At 33.1% G+C, this 25,182-nt stretch overlaps 1 protein-coding gene across 4 annotated transcripts in view; it reads right to left on the bottom strand.

Moving 5' to 3' along the window:
- Positions 1–889: 889 nt before the first annotated feature.
- YTHDC2 (YTH N6-methyladenosine RNA binding protein C2) overlaps positions 890–25,182 on the bottom strand; it is a 64,288-nt gene continuing 39,995 nt past the window's right edge. For 3 of the 4 annotated variants that reach the window (XM_020888252.2, XM_020888253.2, XM_070462354.1), the window contains 12 exons: positions 23,869–23,988; positions 23,269–23,541; positions 18,942–19,068; positions 17,683–17,888; positions 17,139–17,334; positions 15,895–16,004; positions 14,141–14,433; positions 9,728–9,905; positions 4,915–5,118; positions 3,985–4,167; positions 2,679–2,766; positions 890–2,563 (listed from right to left, as the gene is read on the bottom strand). In XM_020888252.2, coding sequence (XP_020743911.1) covers positions 2,686–2,766; positions 3,985–4,167; positions 4,915–5,118; positions 9,728–9,905; positions 14,141–14,433; positions 15,895–16,004; positions 17,139–17,334; positions 17,683–17,888; positions 18,942–19,068; positions 23,269–23,541; positions 23,869–23,988 — 1,971 coding nt within the window. In that variant the 3' untranslated portion in view covers positions 890–2,563; positions 2,679–2,685. The remainder of the gene's footprint in view (positions 2,564–2,678; positions 2,767–3,984; positions 4,168–4,914; positions 5,119–9,727; positions 9,906–14,140; positions 14,434–15,894; positions 16,005–17,138; positions 17,335–17,682; positions 17,889–18,941; positions 19,069–23,268; positions 23,542–23,868; positions 23,989–25,182) is intronic. The other variant, XM_070462353.1, reaches the window with a different exon arrangement.

The following is a 25,182-nucleotide window of genomic DNA, read 5'->3' as shown; positions in this document are numbered from 1 at the left end:
TTTTGAAGCTGAACCCAAGAAAATTTTCTGACGGATTGAATTGACAGAAATAAAGGAATCACGTATAACTCCAAGTTTTCTGGTTTGAACAACTGAAAAAATGAAAGTGGCACTAATCAAAAACAGGACAACTTTAAATGGAACAGACTGTGGTGAAAGAATTGCGGCTAAATTTTCAAAATACCGAATTTGAGATTCTATTAGACAGCCAAGTAGAAATTCATATTTGGCTAGAAAGACCATGATGCACCCAGTGGCCTTGGCCACACTTGGCACTGTGTGGGCTTGGCACTGTGTGGGCCTCTGGGTAGACAGCAATCATGGAGATCTCAGCAGCACAGCGAGGATCTGTGTATGAGAAGCTCACTCAGACCAAGACGTGTGGTCACCTGTGAATTATGTGTCCAGCTTTTCACCCTGGTATTGATTCAGGTGTAAAGTTCATTTGACTTATTTCTCAACATTTTCTCTGTCTCAGGATATAAGATTTTAAATGGTGAAGAACGAGTCTCTGAGAACAAATTCTTAAATGAACATGTCTTTCCTTGAAGTACTCAACTGAGATTATTCTTTCCTTATTGTTTATCTTTGCTGTAATTGGTAGAGTGAGGCTGGATACAATGGCACAGTACATAATGCGCCGTCTTGAGAACAGAAGGTGGACAGCTACATAGCCTATTAATAATCAGAAGATTTTATGTTAAAACAAGTCTTGGGATTTTTCTCATGCCCCTATCATAATAAGGTAATTTTTTTTCTAGGGAAAGGTACTGATTTGAGGCCATCACCTTCTATGGCAATTTAGTATTTTTCAAAGTGTATGAAATTCATTAATATCTCAAGGGATAATTGTTGATCATTGATAATGTCAGAAATAACAAAATCTAAATGATTTAACAGAATTTCATTTATTAAGTATATTTAAAGTTCACCTCTCTCAAAAAAAAAAAACAGCATTTTAATTACATTCAAATTGTGTTCATCTTAAATATCAACAAACTCATTATTTACATACAGGGATAGATATTAGAAAACAGGTGGAAATTGAAACAAGTTCTATTTTTTAGAAGTTCTTACTTCCAGATTAGAATACTGTGAACTGCTAAATATATGCCTAAATAAATGTATACATTATCAGAAAACCACAACTTGCTCTAATAGGAAAAGAACTGTAATATACATATAGTGGAACATAATTCACACAGGCTCAATTTACAGGTATGTTTCAAAGTATAAAACAAACAAAATCCCAGTAACTACAAGTATAGGCAAAAGTTACAGCCAGCATTTTAAACTAATGCACCAACATACAATGCTTTCCCAGAGAGTAGAGAAGAGTACCCGAGATTTTATGTTGATGTATGACTTTTCACTTCTTTATTCTTAAATAAAGAAGCAGAACACTTACTATTTTTGTATTTAAATTAGATTCATGTTGGTTTTTTGTTACATAGCAATGACCCAAATGCATCATGAGAAGTGCTATCAAAACTGTTTCACTTAGAACTCAGTAACCAATACAATTCTTTGATTTCTCCTTGAACTTCCATTTCCCTTCAGAAAGCCTCTAAGGAAATTTTATAGACAACTGTGGTAAAGAGATCAAACCAAACAATTCTCAGATGGCAAAGAAAGGTAAGAGTTGGCACTAACATGGGTTTACAAAAAGTTACTCTCCATTTATTAAACCACAAATGCAAAAAAAAAAAAAAAAAAAAAAGGAGCAAGAGAGAAATCTTACCTGGAAACATAAGTAGGATAAAAAGTACTAGAAAACATTGTGTGTTGTTTGGGAGCTTCAGTTTGGAAAAATACATAAATCAAGTTACCATTAACTGTTACAAGCATTTTTTTTCCAACTTGTATAACTTGCTTAAATCTTTAACTTGTCTAAATCAAGTTTCTCTAGCCAAAATGAAGAGTTCATAATCACTGTTTTTATATCAGAGATAAGTGAAGATTGTCATGTAGGAGAAAGGATGGCTTGGACACAGCAGGTTAATAGAGGTAGCACCTCTATTAAGCACTTAATCTGATGTGATTCAAGTCAGGAAGGAATTCTGCCTTTCTTCAGTTTTTACTGTGCTTCATATAGTTGCAGAACAAGAAGATTCTTTCTTGTTTTGGTCATTTGCTTTTCTTTGTTTTTAATGATAAATCTTTAGAGTTGACTCTTCTATAATGGTGCTCAGGTGGACAGATAAAATCAGACTTTTCTTAAAAGTAAACAATTTATCTTTCATTAAAACAAATCACCAATTAGAGATCTAAGTCAGTGTTTCAAACAACCGTTTAACTTCAAATTAAATATGTTAACTGCTGCTGTGTTAAATAAAGAAACAACTCTTTCTCAATTATAAACACATTAACAAACACATAATCATTCTCTATGATCACTATAAAAATTAAATTATCCTTTTCTCTTTTATATGAAGATGGTGGTCCTCAAGAAACACTTTCAACCAGAAAAGCTCATTCATAACACAACCCCATCTCAGTTTTTGGACGTCAGTGCATTCAGTGGTTATAAGGAAGCATGATGTTCTTCTGAAAGCTAAGAGTTCTGAAAGAGTTAAAAACAAAAAAAAGAAGAAGAAGAAAAGAAAATATAAATAATCTGAAAGATTTCCTTAATGATAACAAATAATGCCTGTACTCAAAGTTAAGTATGGTATAACCTGAATATTAATCAGTTGTGGTTTTTTCTCCCAACGGAAGGCGTTCCCATAACTGGAGCAACTGTTCACCAACCTGAGGTTCTAGTTCCTAGATAAACCAAAAGTCACAATAAACATAAAAACAACTAGATTGAAACCTATACTGATAAAAATGTAAGAAAATCAAATTTCATATTTCTACTAAAATCATGTGTTATGCCTTCACTGCTCTAATGCTTTTCATGAAGATTTAGAGTTGACTTCCCAATGTCCAAGGTTGCAGTTAACCTGCAAATATTACAACTGCCCATGACAAAATGGTAAAAAATTTCTGGGGAGTTCTTCTGGAATTTTTTCTCCCAGGAAACAGTGAATTTTTTTTCATGAAGATTTAGCAAAAATACTCAGCTTTTGTACTTCCAAACGTTTATGTTAATACTTAGCATTTTAGATATTTGCGTTTTTTCCCTCAAGAAAGATTCTTAGATACTATATAATATTCTTAAGGAATGAAATTGATTTCAAAATTATTATCAAATAAAAATTAAAATATTCTTACATAATTGAAAAGAATGTCATTTATTGTCCTCTTGTGACATCATGTGCACTTAAAAAGAACCTTAACAGTTTTCATGTGGTTATTTGAACAGTCACACTTGTTCAGATGAAGTATTAGATATAGCCTTAGATAACTCTCTAAATAAATAACTAGATAACTCTGTAAATAGATTCTCTGAATCTATTTTCTCCTACAAAAATCTTGGTCAATAACTTATTTTAGGCTTAAGAATTGAACTACCTCATATAAAGAAACTAGCACAGTCATCAATATATATGTTAATTCCTATCACCTTAACCAGTTTAAAATGCCTATCAGCAGTATCATGAAGGCAAAGCATAACAGAAATAAAACAAGCCACAAAAATATAAAATTGCTGCTATTTATATCATTAGTTAAATCCATAAAGAACTTAGATACTGTTCTTATCCTTAGACTTTAGTGAAATTACTTCAGAATTACACTAGGTTTTTTATTATATCACGTTAGTTAGACAATAGGAAACTCCAAGAACTGACATGAAAGATTATATATACAATGACAGAGCAAAGTCAGGTTTACAAAATGTTTTTAAAAAAAAAAAAGAGCTCTGTCAGGCACCTTTGCAGGTAGGTTTTTAACTAACTCTTCTACAAATTGAACCATTATCTTCCCATGTGCACAGGGAATATACAATTTGTATTCTTGCATTTGTTCCTCAAACAAGTCACTCAATAACAGCCAAACAAAACAAAGAGTGGAAGAAAAACAGCAAATGTCATTGTATACCTGCCCATCTCTGCTTATCTGGACTTTCTTGTTGTCATTCCAAGGATTGAGTAAATGGTGTGCAAACTGAAAGGGAAGACTTTCTTTCCGTATCCACTCCACCTTAAACACTCCTCCTAGTCCAGCTGAGCCCCAATCCTGACTCTTCTCCCTTCCTATCTCAGAAGACATTCTAGAAAATCCCTGTGAGTAAAATGAGGGAAAAGGGGAGGATGACATTAAGACCTCTGAATTCAATTTATCTGAGAAAGCCCTGAGGTTTTATACTTTTAAGGTAACAATGTAATATAAAAATAATAGATATCTAACAAAATTCCAGAAAGCCACTCATTAAGTATTTCTTATAAAAAGATGAATTAGAAAATTTTAGAGGAAAGACTGATTTCAGCTTTCTAATGTAATTTTAAATACAAACACATATTTTCTAAATAATGTATCATAGTTCTAAACCTACATTTATTCCATTACCATATGAATACAATCTAACTTCTAGGTTTTTAGTTCAAAAAATGATAATTATATCAAATAATAAATCCATTATTTTATAAATTCAGATATATATCAAGTCAAGCTGAGCTAAGAAACACACTTAGTTTCTTGATGGTCGGACTAATCTCTTTGGCACTATTTAAATAAACATTTTATCAAAAAGTCACACTACTCATTACTTTTAATCCACCTGAAATCTTAAGTTGTCCTCAGAAGGAAAAATTGTTTATCTGGAGAGACTCTAGGAAAACAAGGCAAAAACAAAGGGATCCCTTATATCATTCCTTTGAAGAGGTGCAATATATTCCTTATCCTCAGTCAAGCACAATGCATTCTTACATTCCAATGCAATAAAAACCCAGCTTCTTCTTAACCTCTATGATTTAACTGATCTAATCTACAGCCAGAATAATGCCCTTTTACTGTTTCAGGATGGCTCACCTGGAAATGTCCAGATCCTTGAACAGAAAATACCAAGTAAACCATACTGCTTTCCCAAAAGGCTCGATTTAGCTTCCGCTCATTACTAGGAGTTGTGGACCAGATACCCTTCTGTTGAGAAATTTCAAGGTTTCTCAGATTGCTACTCTTCATTATGAAGTATCGAATAGGCATGTTTGGTTTTGGTGAAGGAGATTTTGAGCCCTAAAAAAGGATGCATAAATTCTTGAAATGAAACTTGACCTTTCAAAATCAATAGGCTCAATTAAATAACACCTTATAAATATATAAACCAAAATATTTCACCAAATATTCAACAAATTTAAGTAGCTCTATCATGGCTGAAAACTTACACAAGACTCAATCAAAGTGAGGTGAAAGAACCAAAACCAAGTCCTGATTTTCAAAGCATTCAGAATAGTAAACTCTGATTTATACTCCAAATGTACTTTCAGAAAATATCTTAATAAACTTGCCAAGACTGAAAACAAAACAAAAACTGCTCCAGCTTACTGCCTGGATACAGTTTCCAGGTGACAATGCAGGAAGGGAAACACAAACGGAATCCAATGGTCTCACTGAACTCACAGTTTAGAGGCCAAGTTAACTAGATTTTGCATGGCAGTGTACCAGATGGAAGGGAGCTGCATGGGAAGAAAACAGGGAACTCAGAAGGGGTCCTCACAAGTTTTTGGCTAAGTAAAGACCTGAACATAGTAAGAAACGATGACCTGAAGCAAGGAAAAATTCAAAGAAAAAGAGTTCTTAGAGCTCATACATGGTTGGGAATATTTCATCTTTTTCCCAGACAGAATGGAAAGAATGTGTAATACCTAGCACATCAGCCCATGGAAGGATCACACCCTAGTGCTGTAAATAAATTCGTACCAGAATAAAAACTGCCCTCTGCCCTAGTAAATATAAGACACTTTCTTGACTTTTGATAAAAAGGTAATTGTATAAAATAAAAACTAATATATTCTGACATTTGTAACATGTAGAAATAAAATGTAAGAAACCATTATCAACAAAGGACTGAAGGGTAGTAATATAAATATACTGTTGCAAGGTTCTCAAACTATAACTGAAAGGGCATAATACTGATTCAAGATACATTAGGACAAGGTAAAAATGACTTAAGTAGTGAATTCCATCAAGCACTTAAGGAAGAAATAATATTAAGCTTATACATCTCTTTCAAAAATTGAAGTCAAAGGACCACTTCCCCACTAACCATAACATAACCACACAACCCTGATACCAAAATCATACAAAGATAACACAAGAAAAGATAACTAGAGAATAGCATCCCTCATAAACAAAGATCCCTCATTTAATAAAATTTTTGATGGAGCAAAATCAAATCCAGCAATATTTTAAAAGGGTAATACATAATGACCAAGTGAGGTATAAGCATGCAAAGAGTTCCAACTATAAAATCTCTAGAAGAAAGCACAGCAGAAAATCTCTGGAATCTTTGATGAGGCAAGGACTTTTAGACACAAAAAATATGAACTGTAATAGAAAATACAGATGAAATATTAAAAATAAATTAAATGGACTTCCATCAAAATTAAAAGCATTTGTTCTTTAAAAGATAACTGAATCACTTTGATGAACACCTGAAACTAACACAATATTATAAACCAACTATACTCTAATATAAAATAAAAATTAAATTAAAAATAAATAACAAGGACACATTGTATAGAACAGGAAAATATAACCATTATTTTGTAACAATTTTAAATGGAGTATGATCCATAAAAATATTGAATCATTATGTTGTACACCTAAAACTAATATGATATTGTAAATCAAGTATACCTCAATAAAAAGTTAAAAACTAAAAAAAGTTAAAAACACTCTTAAATACATAAATAAAGTGATGGGTTACATGAAGACAAAAAAAGACACCATTAGTAAAATGTAAGTGCAAGCACAGACTATTGAAAAAAGTGTTTACAACACAGATAATTAAAACTTGTATAGAGAACTCTTACAACTAAATAAAAAAAAGACAACCAACAAACAACCTAAAAAAGTTTAACAAAAACTTGAACAGATATTTCACCAAAGAAGATTCAGAAATGGAAAAAAGCATGTGAAATGATGGTCAATATAATACTTAATCACTGGGAAAATGCAAGTTAAACTACAATGGCGCTTCACTATACACCTAAATAGCTAAAATTAAGAGTCTAGTAATGTCAAGTACTGTTAAGAATATTGAGCAAATGGAATCCTCATAGATTACTGAAGGGGACAGAAAATAGTGCAGCTATTTTGGAAAACAGTTGAGTAGTCTCTTGTAAAGTTACACTCACCACACAACCCAACAAACACACTCATGGGTATGTACCCAAGATCACAGAACACATCTGTACATAAAGATGTGTACCTGAATATTATTAATAACAGCCAAAAAGTAGAAACAAGCCAAAAGTCCTTGAATGGTGAATAGATGAACATACTGTTTATAAACAAATCTGGAATCAAGACTGCCAGAAGAAATATCAATAACCTCAGATATGTACATGACTCCACCCTTTTGGCAGAAAGTGAAGAACTTAAGAGCCTCTTGATGAAAGCAAAAGAGGAGAGTGAAAAGTTGGCTTAAAACTCAACATTCATAAAACTAAGATCATGGCATCCGGTCCCATCACTTCATGGTAAATAGATGGGGAAACAGTGGAAACAGTGGCTGACTTTATTTTGGGGGACTCCAAAATCACTGCAGATGGTGACTGCAGCCATGAAATTAAAAGATGCTTGTTCCTTGGAAGAAAAGTTATGACAAACCTAGACAGCATATTAAAAAGCAGAAACATTACTTTGCCAACAAAGGTCCATCTAGTCAAGGCTATGGTTTTTCCAGTGGTCATGTATGGATGTGAGAGTTGGACTGTGAGGAAAGCTGAGCGCCGAAAAATTGATGCTTTTGAACTGTGATGTTGGAGAAGACTCTTGAGAGTCCCTTGGACTGCAAGGAGATCCAACCAGTCCATCCTAAAGGAGTATTCATTCTGGTGTTCAGTGGAAGGACTGATGCTGAAGCTGAAACTCCAGTACTTTGGCCACCTGATGTGAAGAACTGACTCATTTGAAAAGACCCTGATGCTGGGAAAGATTGAAGGCGGGAACGACAGAGGATGAGATGGTTGGCATCAACTCAGTGGACATGAGTTTGGGTAAGCTCCGGGAATTGGTGATGGACAGGGAAGCCTGGTGTGCTGTAGTCCATGGGGTCGCAAAGAGTCAGACACAGCACTGAGTGACTGAACTGAACTGAACAGGATATATCCACACAACGGAATACTTACTATTCAGCAATAACAAGTAATAAACTAATAATATAATAATTATAACAATAATATATGTAACTAAAATATAATATAATTATATTAATATTCCACTTATATTATCTTCTACTTGCATAATTAATATATTATTAATATATATATTATATATAATAATTATACATAATACTAATATATTAAATTATTATATATATTGTAATGTATCATATTATTTATATAACATATAATATATAATATATAATATTACATTATATTATACATAATACTAATATAAATAATATATACTATTATATATTATATGTAATAGATATTAATATAATAATATTAATAGCTATAATAGCCATAATATAATTCAAAATATAAATATAATTAAATATAATATAATAATCAATTATATAATTGATACAAAATTATAATTATATATTGTTTATATATAATAATTTATATATAATTTATATATAAATATAATTTAATATAATTTAATATAAATCAAATATATTTATACTATATACTATAATATAAATATATAATAACATTGCATATTATATATAACTAATATAATAATAATATAATAAACTCAATAATTTACAAATCAATTTCAAAAGTGAAATAAGCCAGTCAGAAAAAGTTATATCCATTTCCTTTACAGGAAGTTCCAAAAAGAGGCAAAGCTTTAGGAACAAAGAGCAGCTTAGTGGTTGCCAGAATCCGAGGGTAATGGGGATGCTCTCCATGAGGCTATAGTACAATTCATGATTGCATACCCTTGTCAAAATTCACTGAATTGAACAGTTTGAACTGGTGAATTTTATCATGTAAATTATGCCTTAATAAAGGCACTTAAAATTAAAACCAAAAATACTCGTAAAACCTAAGAATATAAATCTGCAAAAACATTTCTTTTCCTCTTATTTAACAACAGTATTTTAGCAGACATTTTCACCAGAACTACATCACATAGCTAAAAAACACTAACCAAATACTTATTCAGGTATTAAATTAAAATTATTCTAAATAGTTGAAATCATTCATATCATAAACTTTGTAAAAGATATATAGTTCTCAATTCTTTATCAACATTTCCTTATCTTCCTAAGATATGTTGTATTTTTAATATAACCACTGAATTGAAGAACTCAGTTAAGAATGAAAGAAATGATTGTTTTCAATTCTGAAAGTACAAATCAAAATTAATTTAAGAAATTCCTCTTGTTATGTGTATTTAACAAAAAAAAAGGTTCTAAAGATACAGAAAGGGAATCATGAACTGCTTAGCCACATGCCATTAGGGAATGGTCTACTAGTATGAAAACTTCCCTGGATGATACCGACCAAAAATACCTGGCAAGCAGGAAAAACTAAAAAATTTACTGTTTGCAAACTTCTATTTGTATCTAGAACAGAAGCCATGATCAGTGATTTAAAAGTAGAATTATTTATAATTTTGTTTAAATATGTAACACCAGACGGGCTACAAATCCCTGATACTCTACCTTTCCTGAGGATGGAGGAGAAGGACTAGCACAAGGACTTGGATAATTACTGCTGTCTGTAGATTTCACAGAAGATTGATCTGACCGGTCCTCAGTGCTTCGTTTAGGATGCAAAATTCCTCTATCTTTATACTTCTGAGGTTGGTGTAGTGCTGGAGCTGGAGATTTCATCAGTACTCTTGAGTAAAAAGAAGGAAGCAAAGATCAGTTACACATAAGATCATAATACAAAGCAGACTCCATTTCAAACCAAAGTTCAATGATTCTGTGATATACAGAGTAGCATTTAAAAAGGCAGTTTCATTCTTCTATTACACTTAGAAGAAAGGACTGTACTATTAGGTACACTTAAAAAGATTACTTTTTTTAAAAAACAATACAAAAATACATTAAAAACAACCTATAAAAAATTTTAATTTAGATACCCATGTATTATTTTCCTTACAAAACTCCTAACATCTTTTATGACAGTCTAGAAAAAATCCTAAACAATTATAATGTCATATATCGATGCCTAATGTCTTTAACATTTTAAAATTATTTAAACACATCTATGCTAATGGCCGTTACTAAAAAATCACCTACTCCTCTTCCACTTGCATATGTCTTAAAACCAAACAGATTTCAAAAGTATACTAAAAATTACAGCATGGCAAAATGGAAATAATACTGGACTAGAGTCAGAAGAGAAGATTTTCAGACAGAACTAAATTTACAACTAATGAGGTAGGTGATTCTGGGCAAGTCTTGTAATTTATCTTTTAATTTAATTTAGCTAATACCCTTAGCTGTTAAATAAAGGGATTAAACTGGCTAAATGCTAAGATTCTTCTGTTTTAAAGTTCTATGAATAAATGCAGCAAAAATGACAGTCAAGAATTTTATATTTTTTTAAAGTATACATCTCAGTGGAAAACCAGACATTAAAAAACAAAGAAGACATTAAGTACTTACTAAAGCAGTATAATATAAAGTTCATAGCATTACCTATAAAATATTCCTGCCAAAAGGAAAAAAAATGTTCTTGCCAAAATACTGGATCTAATCAAGCCTTGACAGCTAACCACATCCACGAAATATGCAGGGTATAGCAACAAAAAGAGACATATCTAGAATGTGGTACATCTCATACCACTGACCTAGTTTCCTAAGAAAAGTCAACAAAGGAACAAACTGCTCTAGATCACAACAGATTCAAGAAACAAGACACCCTAACACAGTGCATGAGTTGAGTCCTCCCTAAATGCTGTTTCAAATAAACATAGTTTGAGAATTGGGGAAATGATTATTTTATTGGGACTGATTATTGGATTTTGATTGTAAAGGAAAAATGCCTCTATTTTTTTAAGAAATACAAATCTAAATACAGAGGAGTAAAATGACATGATATGAGAGACTGATTTTGAAATACGTGAACAAAAAAGAAAGAAAGCAAGGAAAAAATAATTGGGTAGATACAGCAAACAGGTGAAAATCGTCTGAGGATGAGATGGCTGGATGGCATCACTGATGCAATGGACATGAACTTGGGCAAACTTCAGGAGATGGTGAGGGACAGAGAGGCCTGGTGTGCTGCAGTCCATGGGGTCACAAAGAGTTGGACACAACTGGGTGACTGAACAACAACAATCAATTTACTTTGCTGTGTTTATATATAATAATTAAACAAAGCATAAAAAGAATAAGTCATAAACAGTTCATAAACTTCCACTGAGTCTTGCAATTATAATTACTCTGCCTTCAAAATAAGTTTAAATAGCTTATCCCCACAATTTGCTTCTCTTTCAATAAATACCTTGAATTCAATATTTCTTTCACAAATGAAATAAAATAGCTAAAGTCTAAAAATGCTAACAAAAATATATAATGAATAAACATGTGACTAATTATTAAGGACTTGATAAATATAAAAAACCAACTTTTCAGGGCTTTTGTCTTCAAGAATTGAAGTTCAGTGAATTATCAAGTTATACCTCTAAAATTCCATCATTCTTACCTTGGCAGATTATTTATCTGAAAACTAGGTAACAGAACTTAGTTGAGAGTAATATCTTATTAAAATAAAAAAGATGCTTCCAATAGAACTAAATGCCTACTTTTGCAGTTTCCAATTTGATCTTTGATTCTGTGCTCTATTCTCGCTTTCCTCTCTCTTCCCCAAATTTTGGCTCCCCCTCAAATTTCATGCATGTAGAAACAAAGCATTTGTATAAACCCTTCCACCTACATTTTCATTTAAGAGGAACAAAGAATTCTGATAACTCAGTTATATCTCATTTTTCTCATAGAAAAGAATAAGCAAATTATTATGTAAAAAATGACAATTTAAAACACTGGTTTAATTTTATAATGGGATATGAGCAATTTCCATGTTTTAATAGTTTCTTAAGCTTTTAAAAATAACTTTAATAAAATGTTTTTATTAAAAGAAATTATCTGATCTATATTTTACCATCCTACTGTAAAAACTAACTATAAATACCTTTTCTTCAAGAAGCAATTCCAGAAAGATTATAAAGAAAGATTATTCTCCATTCAAAAATACATCTTCAGAAGAGTCCTTAATCTATTCCTCAATAAGCTACCTCAGTTTCAGGCCTTGTCTATTAAAACTACAAAGTCTAAAAATACATGAAATTCTTTCTCTCACTGTTCAACAGATAAGAGAATAAAGAAAGCAAGGTTACAACCTATAAAGAAAGGAAAATGGCAGATACTCATATCACAGGAGAAGAAATGAATTTATAAGATAATCAGTTTCTAAAGCATAACTAATATTACACTTTATTATAATTATGATTTTCTCCTGCATTTCTAATTTTCATTAAATGAGTATATATTACTTTTATAAAGAAAATAGGAAAAATTTTCTCATAAATGTGTATAGTATGTATGTATATAAACACATGTGTATAAATAGTCTCTCTGAATATATATACATCTGAATATATATATATTCTCTAAATATATATATATCTGAATATATATATTCTCTAAATATATATATATTTTACAGAAGAGTCTATAAATAAGTCTACCACACAATTTCTACACAAATGTATTCACGTATTTGAAATAACCCTTGTTCAAGGAAGTTTTTAGAAAAATCTTTTTAAAAAGTGAGAAGTATCTAAGTAGAAAATGTATTTTTTACTATTTTCTTTTTGCTTGGCAGTATCTACATCACAGAAAAAGGTTTAGGGACACACATTATTACAAGCAATTGGTTGAATTATTCCTAAAATGTTATATATGAAAAACTTGGAAACCATCATGTATTATTATTTTTACTGAAGTCTTAACTGATAACATGACTTTATGCTTCATTCAAATAAGTAAAATCTGATCAAAAGACAGTAGGTACTAAATATTCCATCTGATCCTTGAAAAACAATAAGCATCACATATCTTTTATGCTTCTATTATTTCTATTTTCAATTTTTAACAATGAAATAATATTCTTAGCATAGAGATAATATCTACTATATTGTTCAAACTAGCATTCCAGGCAAGAATGTTGTCTCTGTTATCCATTCTATCAGGGTAAAAAAAAAAATTTAACTGATATAAAGAAAAACAAATTGGGTTCTAATAAACATTTTTACAACCAGAAATATTTCTAAATCATGGCCAACCATTCACTATAAATACTATTATATTACCAAATACATTTCGGAAAAATGATTCAATATAAGAGCTCTCAATAATCATAGAATAAAAAATTCACATCTAACTGCCAAATGATAAAAAGGATAAAAGAATTTAGCTAAATTCTAAGAAATTTTGCCAAGACAGTAAATTTACTTTTTTAATATATGTATTCCTTTCTTCAACAAAATATAACCTTTCTGAAGAGATTTGTTTTTTATTTGTTATACACTGCTATATGTCTCACACCAAGAACACTAAGCATTTAATATGTCCCTGTATGAACAAATGAATAAAGTACTTTTCTGTATAAAAACCAATCAGTTTTATTAATATCTAGGTAAGACTTGGGAGGAGACACTTCTTCTAAATGGCCATAGCCAACACTTTTTGCTGTGAGGTATCTAGGAAAGACATGACTTGACATATATGAACTAAAATGCATAATAAAAAATGCTGTTATCTTTTTCATAGACCCTACATTTATAAATTCTGAAAATTAAACATTTTGAGCTTTCCCTGACCAAAAAAAAAAAAAATCCTTTTAAAATAATTCAAGACCCCAGGAGCTTGAAATTCTTCATATTATCTAACACTTAAAAGAATTACGTTTTAAAAGTAATAAATTCCTCCCATTTTATTGCAACCTTTTTGCCTATCTCAGATTATAAGTAATTTTTAAATATTATAAAAGCATGTGATTCTATGATAAATAACTATTTCCTAGAGAAAATATCTCATTTTAATAAAATGCTATAAATTTACCTTTCTGCAGTAGTAGACTCATCAGAAAATTCAGTATCTGCTGAACTTTTCCTACTATTATTTGACCTCCAAGATGATGCCAAAGGAAGTTCTTCTGAAGACATAGGTCTTGGCCTTTGGCCAATCCCAGATGGCTGCTGTAAGCCTGCAGATTGTTCTTCAGTGCTTAAAACAGCTATAATTGCTCTTATAGTAGCTTCATCAACTTGAGACCAAGGTTTGGATGGAGCTCTCATTCGACGTAAAAATAAGCTGTGCCACTTCTGTCTAAGTTGCAGCAATAAACTGGCTGCCTGTAATAAAATAGCTTTTTTTCAGTTCAAATGAAAGTGAAAGTCACTCAGTTGGGTCCAACTCTTTGTGATCCCAAAGACTATACAGTCCATGGAATTCTCCAGGCCAGAATACTGGAGTGGGTAGCCTTTCCCTTTTCCAGGGGATCTTTCCAACCCAGGGACTGAACCCAGGTCTCCCACATTGCGGGCAGATTCTTTACCAGCTGAGCCACAAGGGAAACCCAAGAATACTGGAGTGGGCAGCCTGTCCCTTCTCCAGGGGATCTTCCTGACCCAGGAATCAAACCCGGGTCTCCTGCATTGCAGGCGGATTCTTTACCAACTGAGCTATCAGGGAAGCCCCTAGTTCAAATAGGTAACAGCAAAATATGTACCACACTTGCAAGACAATTATTTATTAGTCTGAAATCGTTTCCAAAGAACACATTTCACATTTCATATATTTCATTATCAGTTCCATTCATCTTGTTGCATGAAAGAAATAAAATTTCTTCTTTACCATTTTGAGGCACTAGAGAAACAAAATCAAGTTACACAGTCCAATGATGAGAGAAAGAAAAACAATGTGTGGTAAAGTGTGATCAATACTGGAAAAGTAACAGCAGAGTAAATAAAGAAAAAAATACATTTAATTTCACTCATACTTTATTTTACTGCCAAATGATGATGTCCAGAAAGCAGCGGAATTCATACAGAGAAAATCCTAAGCTAGAGATACAGATAAGTTGTACCTGGAAGTTATCAATGTATAAATGATTACCAAATCTACACACAGAGGTAAGGTCCCCAGAAACTGTGCAGAGACAGAATAAAGAACATACTACTGGTGAACATCTAACATTTAAGGTACAAGCACATACAAAAGAGTACATGAAAGAACCTAAGAAAGAACAGCCTCTCTAGATAGAAGAATCAGCATGAGACAAGTGCTCGGGCCTGGTGCACTGGGAAGACCCAGGGGATCGGGTGGAGAGGGAGGTGGGAGGGGGGACCGGGATGGGGAATACATGTAAATCCATGGCTAATTCATTTCAGTGTATGACAAAAACTACTGTAATGATGTAAAGTAATTAGCCTCCAACTAATAAAAATAAATGGAAAAAAAAAAAAAAAAAAAAAAAAACAGAATGACCTAGTATCTTTCCCTTTAAACAGAGTTATATAAAATAAAAGAATTTCTTGTGTACCCAATACTCAGTATTTTCTAACATGCACAAACATATTCAAATATCACCATGTTCAAATACTGAGTGACACCGAGGTTTTTCAAATCCTCTATAGGAATAAACCACAACATGTCAGAGAATGTAACAGGGCCCTATGAAAATTGAAAAACAAGCTGTATTCTATTCTCTCACACTAAGGGCTCTATTTTAAAAGAGACAATTTTCATCACACCATGTATAATTCATACAACTGAATGAAAGGAATCTATCATACTACTAGAAAGCAACTTACCTCTGGCTCTAGTTTGAAACTGAGCCATTCATCAAGTTTTAAAGTTGCCAAATTAGCAGTAGTCCTGTCTTCCATCTCACTATCACTACTGTCATTAGGAATACCATCCGCTGTTCAAACACGTATGGAAAGGGAAAAAAATTCACTTTTACTATCTAACATCACAGCAAAAAAAGTAAGCCAATACAGATACTCTGCATTTAAACAAATCCTCCTTATATACTAACAATTTGGTGGAGAGTTCTCTCAACACTGCTGCTGCTGCTAAGTCACTTCAGTCGTGTCCGACTCTGTGCGACCCCATAGACAGCAGCCCACCAGGCTCCCCGTCCCTGGGATTCTCCAGGCAGGAACACTGGAGTGGGTTGCCATTTCCTTCTCCAATGCATGAAAGTGAAAAGTGAAAGGGAAGTCGCTCAGTCGTGTCCAACTCTTAGCGACCCCATGGTCTGCAGCCCACCAGGCTCCTCCGTCCATGGGATTTTCCAGGCAAGAGTACTGGAGTGGGGTGCCAGTGCCTTCTCTGTCTCTAGTAGGTCACAAATTAAAACTCAGCATCTGGCCATTCTTTATTTCTCTACTCAAATTCTAAATATCAGAATTTCTCAAATCTTTTTCTCCAATTTTTACATCCTCAATGCCCAGCACAATAATTGACATAAATAAATATTTGCTGAAACACCAAATAACAAAAAATTGAAAACAATCAAGAGATCCAACTATAAAGAAATATTTTAAAAGCATTCTGTCACTTTAATGTGACAGAATATTTTCCAACCATTAATATAAAATATTAAAAATGTTTTCTATATTTTGTATTTTGTGAAATGAAAATAGAATATAAAATAACAGTATGGGTGAAATACCTAAAATATTTAAACACACAGAAAAAAATACATAATATTAAAAAGTGTCTGCATAAAGTTAGTAGGATTATGGGTAACATTTCTTTTAAATAATTACCTTTATTTATGTTAAACTATCATTTAAATTCAAGTGGAAGAGAAAACTAAACTTCCTATCAGCAAGATTAATTAAAAATGTACAAATCAATATCAAGCTACCTTAGAAATCAATTTCAAGAACAGTGGTATAGTTTAATATTTATTAATTAGTCTTAATACATCAAAAGGGAGCTACTACCACATAAATTTCTATAATTTCAAATTTTGTTTGGTTCAATAAGAAGAAAAAAACAGATGTTTCTCTCAAATGGATTTGTATTTCCATCACAGCATATTTACCACGAAAAGATGAAGGTTCCTGAAGAGCACTGCTTGCCAGCCTCGCTGGCCCACAGAACACCAGCACAGTGACAGGCGTCACTGCTGAGCAGCACCTGATGTTAGCTATTCTGTGCGCTCTGGTCATCTCATCATAGATGAGCCAATCTGTGGGCAGCGCCTGGATGGCCGCAGTTTGGCCGTTAGCTGGAGGAATCTGTTAGGAAGATAAATTTTAAAACTATTAACTGAATTTATCACTTAACTTGCTGTTAATTCTTTTAAAGTGTATAAAGTCCCTCAGCAAAATAGATGATGCATATATTACTACTCAAACAAGAATTAAAGCAAATCATTGCTCACGTAGTTCGTACAAAAGTCCCTTAATACTTAACACATTACTTCTTTCAATTCTATCAAAGTTTTGTTTCAGTGTTGAATTGTACATTTATAACTAATTAATTTTGCAAAGCATGTTGGTATTTGGAACATTTTTCATTGATTTTCAACTATTTAAATTAGACAAGTTTTACCTCAAGGCCAAAAAGCATTCAAAAAGTTTTACCTTTTTATATTGAGGCTGACTGAGAACTGAAGTGGGATGAAACCGTACTTTTTTCTCCTTTGGCCCCGCCAATACTATATTCTCTCTGTCCACATGAACTAAATGAGGATACATGCCTGCAACCAATGCAGCTTTAACAACAGCCCAATTCTCAGAATTTGTGTTAACATCTCGAATGTCACCACCACCTCTTGCTCTCACAAAACCTAGAAAGACAAAAGAAACCACACCAACTTTTTCTACTTCACAAGATATCTTTTAAATTTGTGGTTTTCACACACAAAAAAATAATTTATAACAGATGCAAGTTTAATGATTCAAATTTCACAATAATTCATAAAATATCTTCTCAAAAGTTTAACATACAGAAGCAATGCTCTAAGAAAGTTTAGGTTTACTTAGACTAAAGTAAGCAGTAGATACACTGGGAAGTTGTGGACTTAAAAAAAAAAAATACACACTCTTGCAATAAAGTTCTTCATAAACAGTTATCAGAAGCATCCTAAAATCATACCTAAAAACCTAAAATACTCTGCTGAATGGTATTAATATCATGTTGGTTGTGATGACACTAATCCTGGAAGTGAAGTCAAATAAATATAAAGTATTCTTGCTGGAATTTCAATAGTCCTTCATATCTCCCCATATTTGAAACAACTCTAAATCCTCTGGTTCATGCCTTATATCACTTTGGCACTTGAGCTATTCTAGGAATCCAGGCTCAGGTATTTTTCTTCTATTTCCTCAAGATAAAATGCCACTCAAACAGAAATTCAAAGAAACAATTCTAAAATGATATAGCAAAACTGGCATTCTCTTAAAAAAAAAAATCAAGTGTCTTCACGTGCTTACTAGTTGTTTTATGTTCCAAAAATATAAAGGACAGCATTCATATCAATCTACTTAATTTTTAGCAATTTCTCTTCCATAAAACTATTTATTAATAGTGATAAAATATAATAAGTACCATACCTAAATCTATTTTCCCAAAAAATATAAATTGTTTATTGCCAACATTATATCATTCGTTTATTTATCACCCACAGCTTCTACAATTTCATTTTTTTAATCAACAAACAAAGTTGACATCATGCAGAAGTCTGCAAATTTAATACAAAGCAGTTCATGAACAAAAGATAGACAACATAATAATGTTACAAAGACAATGCAAGATGGCGTTAGTTAACAGAAGAAATGTTATAAGGTAGAGGCAGGGCACCCCCAGTAGCTGAAATAGGTTCTCTGTAGGAAAACTTTACCTGACGCTCTAAGCTGACCAAGCAACTGAGTTCTCATGCCGATGATTATTTCCATGGTAGCCTGTGAAAGAAAATTCTTCTCACAAAAGGCTCGTTCCCAGCCATCACTTCGAGCTTTCTGCCATGCCTATAAAAACAAAATTACACAAAAGACACATCACTCTCAGTTAGGCAGCAAAGTCACTGAAAATCATTATATTAACCACTCAAAGTCAATTCTTCTTTTTATAATTCTCTTACAAATAAAGAAAACAAGCAAACAAAAACATACTCATAGATATAGAGTACAGATTGATGACTGCAAGAGGGGGGAGGTTAGGGGAGTAGAGGGTGGGTGAAACAAGTGAAGGGGATTAAAAGGTACAGACTTCAAGTTATAAATAAATAAGTCCTGGGGATGTAATGTACAGCATGGTCTATAGTTAATAACACTGTATTGTATACTGTAAAGTTTCTAAGAGAGTAATTTTCTTCATTTTTGACAAGAACATTTATTTTTTAAGTAATTTTTACTGGAATATAGTTGATTTACAATCTGTGTTAGTTTCTCTGCACAGCAAAGTGAACCAGTTATATGCATACATATATCCACTCTTCTTTATTCTTTTCCCCATAGGTCATTACAGAGAACTGAGCAGAGTTCCCTGTGCGATACAGTAGTAAGCTCTCCACAGCTATCTATTTTATATATAGTAGTGTATACATGTCGATCTCCATCTCTCAATCTATCCCTCCCTCCTCCTTTTCCCTTTAGTAACCATAAGTTTGTTTTCAACATCTGTGACTTTATTTCTGTTTTGTAAATAAGTTCATCTGAGAGTAATTTTGGTTTTTTGGCTGCACCACACAGCATGTAGGATCTTAGTTCCCTGATGAGGGGTCAAACCTGCACCCCCTGCATTGGAAGCAGAGAGTCTTAACCACTGGACCACCAGGAAGTCCCCAAGAGTAACTTTTTCTATTGAGACAGAATTGACTTATAACATTAGCTTTAGGTGCATAATATAATGATTCAATACGTGTAGGTATTGTGAAATGATCACAATTTTAGTTAACAGACTAGAGAATAGGACTTAAAAGCTCTTATCACAAGAAAAACATTGTTAACAAGGAAAGATAAGAAAGCCTTCTTAAGTGAACAATGCAAAGAAATAGAGGAAAACAATAGAATGGGAAAGACTAGAGATCTCTTTAAGAAAATTGGAGATACCAAGGGAACATTTCATGCAAAGATAGGCACAATAAAGGACAAAAACAGCAAGGACCTAACAGAAGCAGAAGAGATTAAGAAAAGGTGGCAAGAATACACAGAACTGTACAATAAAGCTCTTAATGACCCAGATAACCACAATGATGTGGTCACTCACCTAGAGCCAGACATCCTGGAGTATGAAGCCAAGTGGGCCTTAGGAAGCATTACAATGAACAAAGCTAGGGGAGCTGATGGAATTCCAGCTGAGCTACTTAAATCCTCAAAGATGATGCTTTGAAAGTGCTGCACTCATTATGTCAGCAAATTTGGAAAACTCAGCAGTAGCCACAGACTGGAAAAGGTCAGTTTTCATTCCAATCCCAAAGAAAGGCAATGCCAAAGAATGTTCAAATTACTGTACTAATTGCACTCATTTCACATGCTAGCAAGGTAATGCTCAAAATCCTTCAAGCTAGGCTTCAGCAGTATGTGAACTGAGAACTTCCAGATGTACAAAATGGATTTAGAAAAGGCAGATGAACCAGAGATTAAATTGCCAACATACACTGGATCATAGAAAAAGTAAGCTTAATTCCCATAAAACATCTACTTCTGCTTCATTGACTACAGTAAAACCTTTGTTTAGATCACAACAAACTGTGGAATATTCTTACTGAGATGGAAATACAAGACCCCAGTACGTGCCTCCTGAGAAACCTGTATCAGGGCAAGAAGCAATAGTTAGAACTGGACAAGGAACAACTGACTGGTTCAAAACTGGGCAGAAGATGGTATACTGTCACCCTGCTTATTTAACTTATATGCAGAGTACATCATGTGAAATGCTGGGCTGGATGAAGCACAAGCTGGAATCAAGATTGCTGGGAGAAATATCAACAACCTCAGATATGCAGATGATACCACTTTAATGGCAGAAAGTGAAGAGGAAATAAAGAGCCTCTTGATGAAGGTGAAAGGAAAAAGCTGGCTTAAAACTCAATATTCAAAAAACAAAGATAATGGCATCGGTCCTATCACTTCATGGCAAATAGATGGGGAAAGAGTGTCAGATTTCATTTTCTGCGCTCCAAAATCACTGTGAATGGTGACTGCAGCCATGAAATTAAAAGATGCTTGCTCCTTGGAAGAAAAGCTATGACAAACCTAGACAAAGTATTAAAAAGCAGAGACATCACTTTGCCAACAAAGGTCCACCTAGTCAAAGCTATGGTTTTTCCAGAAGTCATGTATGGATGTGAGAGTTGAACTATAAAGAAGGCTGAGTGCTGAAGAATTGATGCTTTTGAACTGTGGTGTTGGAGAAGACTCTTGAGAGTCCCTTGGACAGCAAGGAGATCCAACCAGTCAGTCCTAAAGGAAATCAACTGTAATTATTCATTGGAGGGACTGGTGCTGAAGCTGAAGTGCCAATACTTTGGCCACTGGATGCAAAAAGCCAATTCCAGAAAAGACCCTGATGATGGGAAAGATTGAGGGCAAGAGGAGAAGGGGTAACAGAGGATGAGATGGTTGGATGGCATCACTGACTCAATGGACATGAGTCTGAGCAAACTCCAGGAGACAGTGGAGGACAGAAAGCCTGGCATGCTGCAGTTCATGGGATCGCAAAGAGTCAGACATGACTTAGCAACTAAACAACAACAACATAGTGATGGATGATGTTAACTAGACTTATTGTGGTGATCATTTCACAATATATACAAATACTGTCATCAGGCTCTACACCTAAAACTAATATAATATTATATGTCAATTATATCTCATTTTTTAAGAATAAATAATTCACTGGGAAGAGCCAAAGGTACAGGATGGGGAAGGAGGTGGGAGGGGGGGGATCAGGATGGGGAACACATGTAAATCCATGGCTGATTCATGTCAATGTATGGCAAAAACCACTACAATATTGTAAAGTAATTAGCCTCCAACTAATAAAAATAAATGAAAATAAATAAATAAATAAAATAAAATCTAAGACTTCGTAATCAAATAGAATTATCATTAGATAATTTATACTCAAATGCTATGATGCTATGAAAGTCATTGAGTTTATAAAGTTCTAACAATAATGAAGTATCAGTTAACCTAAACACCTAGCTATGTAAAAATATTCACCTTTATAGATGTGCCTGCTAGTTTTCCTCCACTAAAGTATGAGAGATTTCCAACTAAGCCATCATAATACCATTATATGTAAGAATCCTGTAACTCCAGGCCTCTAAAAATAACCTTTATATCAACTTCCTACTCTGTGTAAGAATGGAAAGTGAGATTCCTAGAAATTACCTATATGTAGTATAGTAAAGCTTCTCTTTGAAAATGAGTTCTCTTGTTTCAGAATATAACTGAAAAGCTGGGGAAAAAACAGACTTTCTAGAATTTGGAATTCCACTCCAAATCTTCCTCTAATTACAATATTATTACTTAATATTATGATATATAGTATTTGATATACCCAATTAATAGCAATGCATCAACCTCTGTTCAATAATGCCCACAAAAGAGCTTACCATTATTATTTTTTTAATTGCAATATCATTTCCTTTACTCAGGCTCACTATTCTTATCCTTTCTTTCCCATTTATCACTTTCCTCAATTTCTCACCATTATTATCTTAAAATTTTTAAGTGATTTTTGGATTTTGCTTTATAAAATTAAATTCTTAGTATACTGTCTTGACTACATAAGAAAGAGATATACTCTAAAAAATCAATAAATAGATATTAAATTCAAAATAATTTTCTTCTAAGTTTTGTTCTATACACTTTGAGTAATATACAGTTGCTTATTAACTAAAATTTTACAGCACTCCTGAATAAGATATGATTAATGATAAGGAATTTGAGCTTGCAAAAAAATAAATATACATAAAAGTAAAAAATGTATATATACACATATTTCTACAAGGAGAAAATTGAGAAAATGAAAGAAACTAGAGAAAAACATGACAATTTTAACATATTAGTAGTAGGAAGGTATTCTTCGGAGCTATTAATAAACTGTGACTTTATAATGAAATAAAATTAATGGAATCATATCTACTTTTTTTAATTTGTTACACTTACTCTAGAAATGTGTTTAGCAACATCTCAAAAGTAAAATGACAATAGCATCACCTGGAATGCTCTGAGAAGTGCCATGTGGTCACTGAAAGTTCCTGCGGTGAAACGTTTCCTACAGAGCATAGCTGCACGTTTCTGGGAGGCCTGAGTTGGCAGGACAAAAGGATCCCGATAGGCCAGTGTGCAGGCAATTGTAAGGATGGGATCCAGACACTTCAAGACGACAGCACACAGGACCATTTTACCAAGGTGCGGCTCTACTGGCAAGTCAGCCAAGTGATAGCCCAGCTCAGTGAGATCTTCCCATGCATCCATTGCATCTATTGTCTAAACAAAAGGATACGAAACACAAGCGGACATGATCAACACTGTTTAATCAAACCCTATACTTAAAAATCCATAAGCAAGATACAAGAACATAAATCATAAATTTTCTTTTGCTATTACATCCCATAAAAAAATTTTCTGCTTCAAATATATCATGTAAAAATGAACCATACCTACTGTTTTACTATAATTACCATGAAAGCATTATTCAAAATACATGATTATTAAGATAATTTTGTAAGGTACAAAGTTAGTTAAGACATATTATCAATTGGTTAAAACTTCAAGTAAAATAGTCAGGTAAAATAAGTCTATAAAGATACCAACCTTAAGCATCTGTACAGCATTTCTTACAATTAAAGCTGGTGGAGGTTCAGGAGCTTTCATAAGGAAATCAGCAATAGCACAATTAACTGGGGCTAAAAGCTTTGTATGTAAACACAGTTCCTGTAAATAAAAAGAGCAAATAATTCTGAATGTTGACAATTATAGCTGATTTTCATTTTTTTTTAAATCATGGAAATTATAGATCCCCAACAGAGATCACTAGAGTCCCTGATTAAAATGACCGGCAAAGGAAACAATGTCATTCCATGAAAGATCTTTCTATGAAAGATGGGCTCATACTTTAGTGTGAGAATCTTAATAATCATCTCCCATTACTCCTCTCAAGATCATTACTGTCCCTGCTGGCAGTGTCTTCTCACATAGTCCTTATATATAACAATAATAGTCATTGTCCAAAAATCTTTTTTTCCCCTTTATACTGCATTCTACAACCTTTTCTCTATTCGACAAATATTTAAGTGCTTGATAGATGCTAGTCACTACACATCAAGTTGGAGAAAAAGAAGAGCATAGGCAGACACTGCCCTCATGGATTTTCAGAATAATTATATAATTAACTACTTAATTACAGTTGTGATAATGAAGGATAAAAGGAACTAAAGACATAAACATGAGGTTCAAGAAATGGCAAGAGGAGGTGGTCATGGGAAGTCAAAGACAATTCTCTAAACAAATGACACAAATTAAGATGTAAAGATTGTGCGTGCTAAGTAGCTTCAGTTGTGCCTGATTCTCTGCGACCCTATGTACTCTAGCCCTCCAGCCTCCTCTGTCCAAGGGATTCTCCAGGCAAAGATACTGGAGTGGGTTTTCATGCCCTCCTCCACAGGATCTTCCTGATCTAGGGATCAAACCCGCATCTCTTAAGTCTCCTGCATTAACTCCTATGTAAAGATTAGTTAATCAGAAAAGGAATAATGTGGTGGATTCTACAGAGAGGGGATGGCACATATGAAGGCCCTGAGATACAAAGAAACAAAATGTGCTTGAAAAATTGAAGCTACTAGTATGAGTAGAGAGAAGAGGAAAGGTATGAATTAAAAATTACAACCAGAGACACAAGCAGGAGAGATGATTTAGGCTCTTGTTAAGAATTCTGCATTCCATCATAAGAAGAACAGAAAGTAATGGCACATAGGCATGGAGAAGTGGGAAGTCATCCAGGTATATGGATGCCAATAATATGATCCAGTGTCTCTTTAAGATTTGGAAGCCAGCATGTAGCTTGGCACACCAAAGAATCAAATTAATGTACTTCTCATAGTTTTCCCAACAAACTACACAGTGTTTGAT

This window comes from Odocoileus virginianus, unplaced genomic scaffold, assembly GCF_023699985.2.
Source record: "Odocoileus virginianus isolate 20LAN1187 ecotype Illinois unplaced genomic scaffold, Ovbor_1.2 Unplaced_Scaffold_3, whole genome shotgun sequence".
Taxonomy (NCBI): Eukaryota; Metazoa; Chordata; class Mammalia; order Artiodactyla; family Cervidae; genus Odocoileus; species Odocoileus virginianus.
This window is presented reverse-complemented; position numbering and strand designations above follow the sequence as displayed.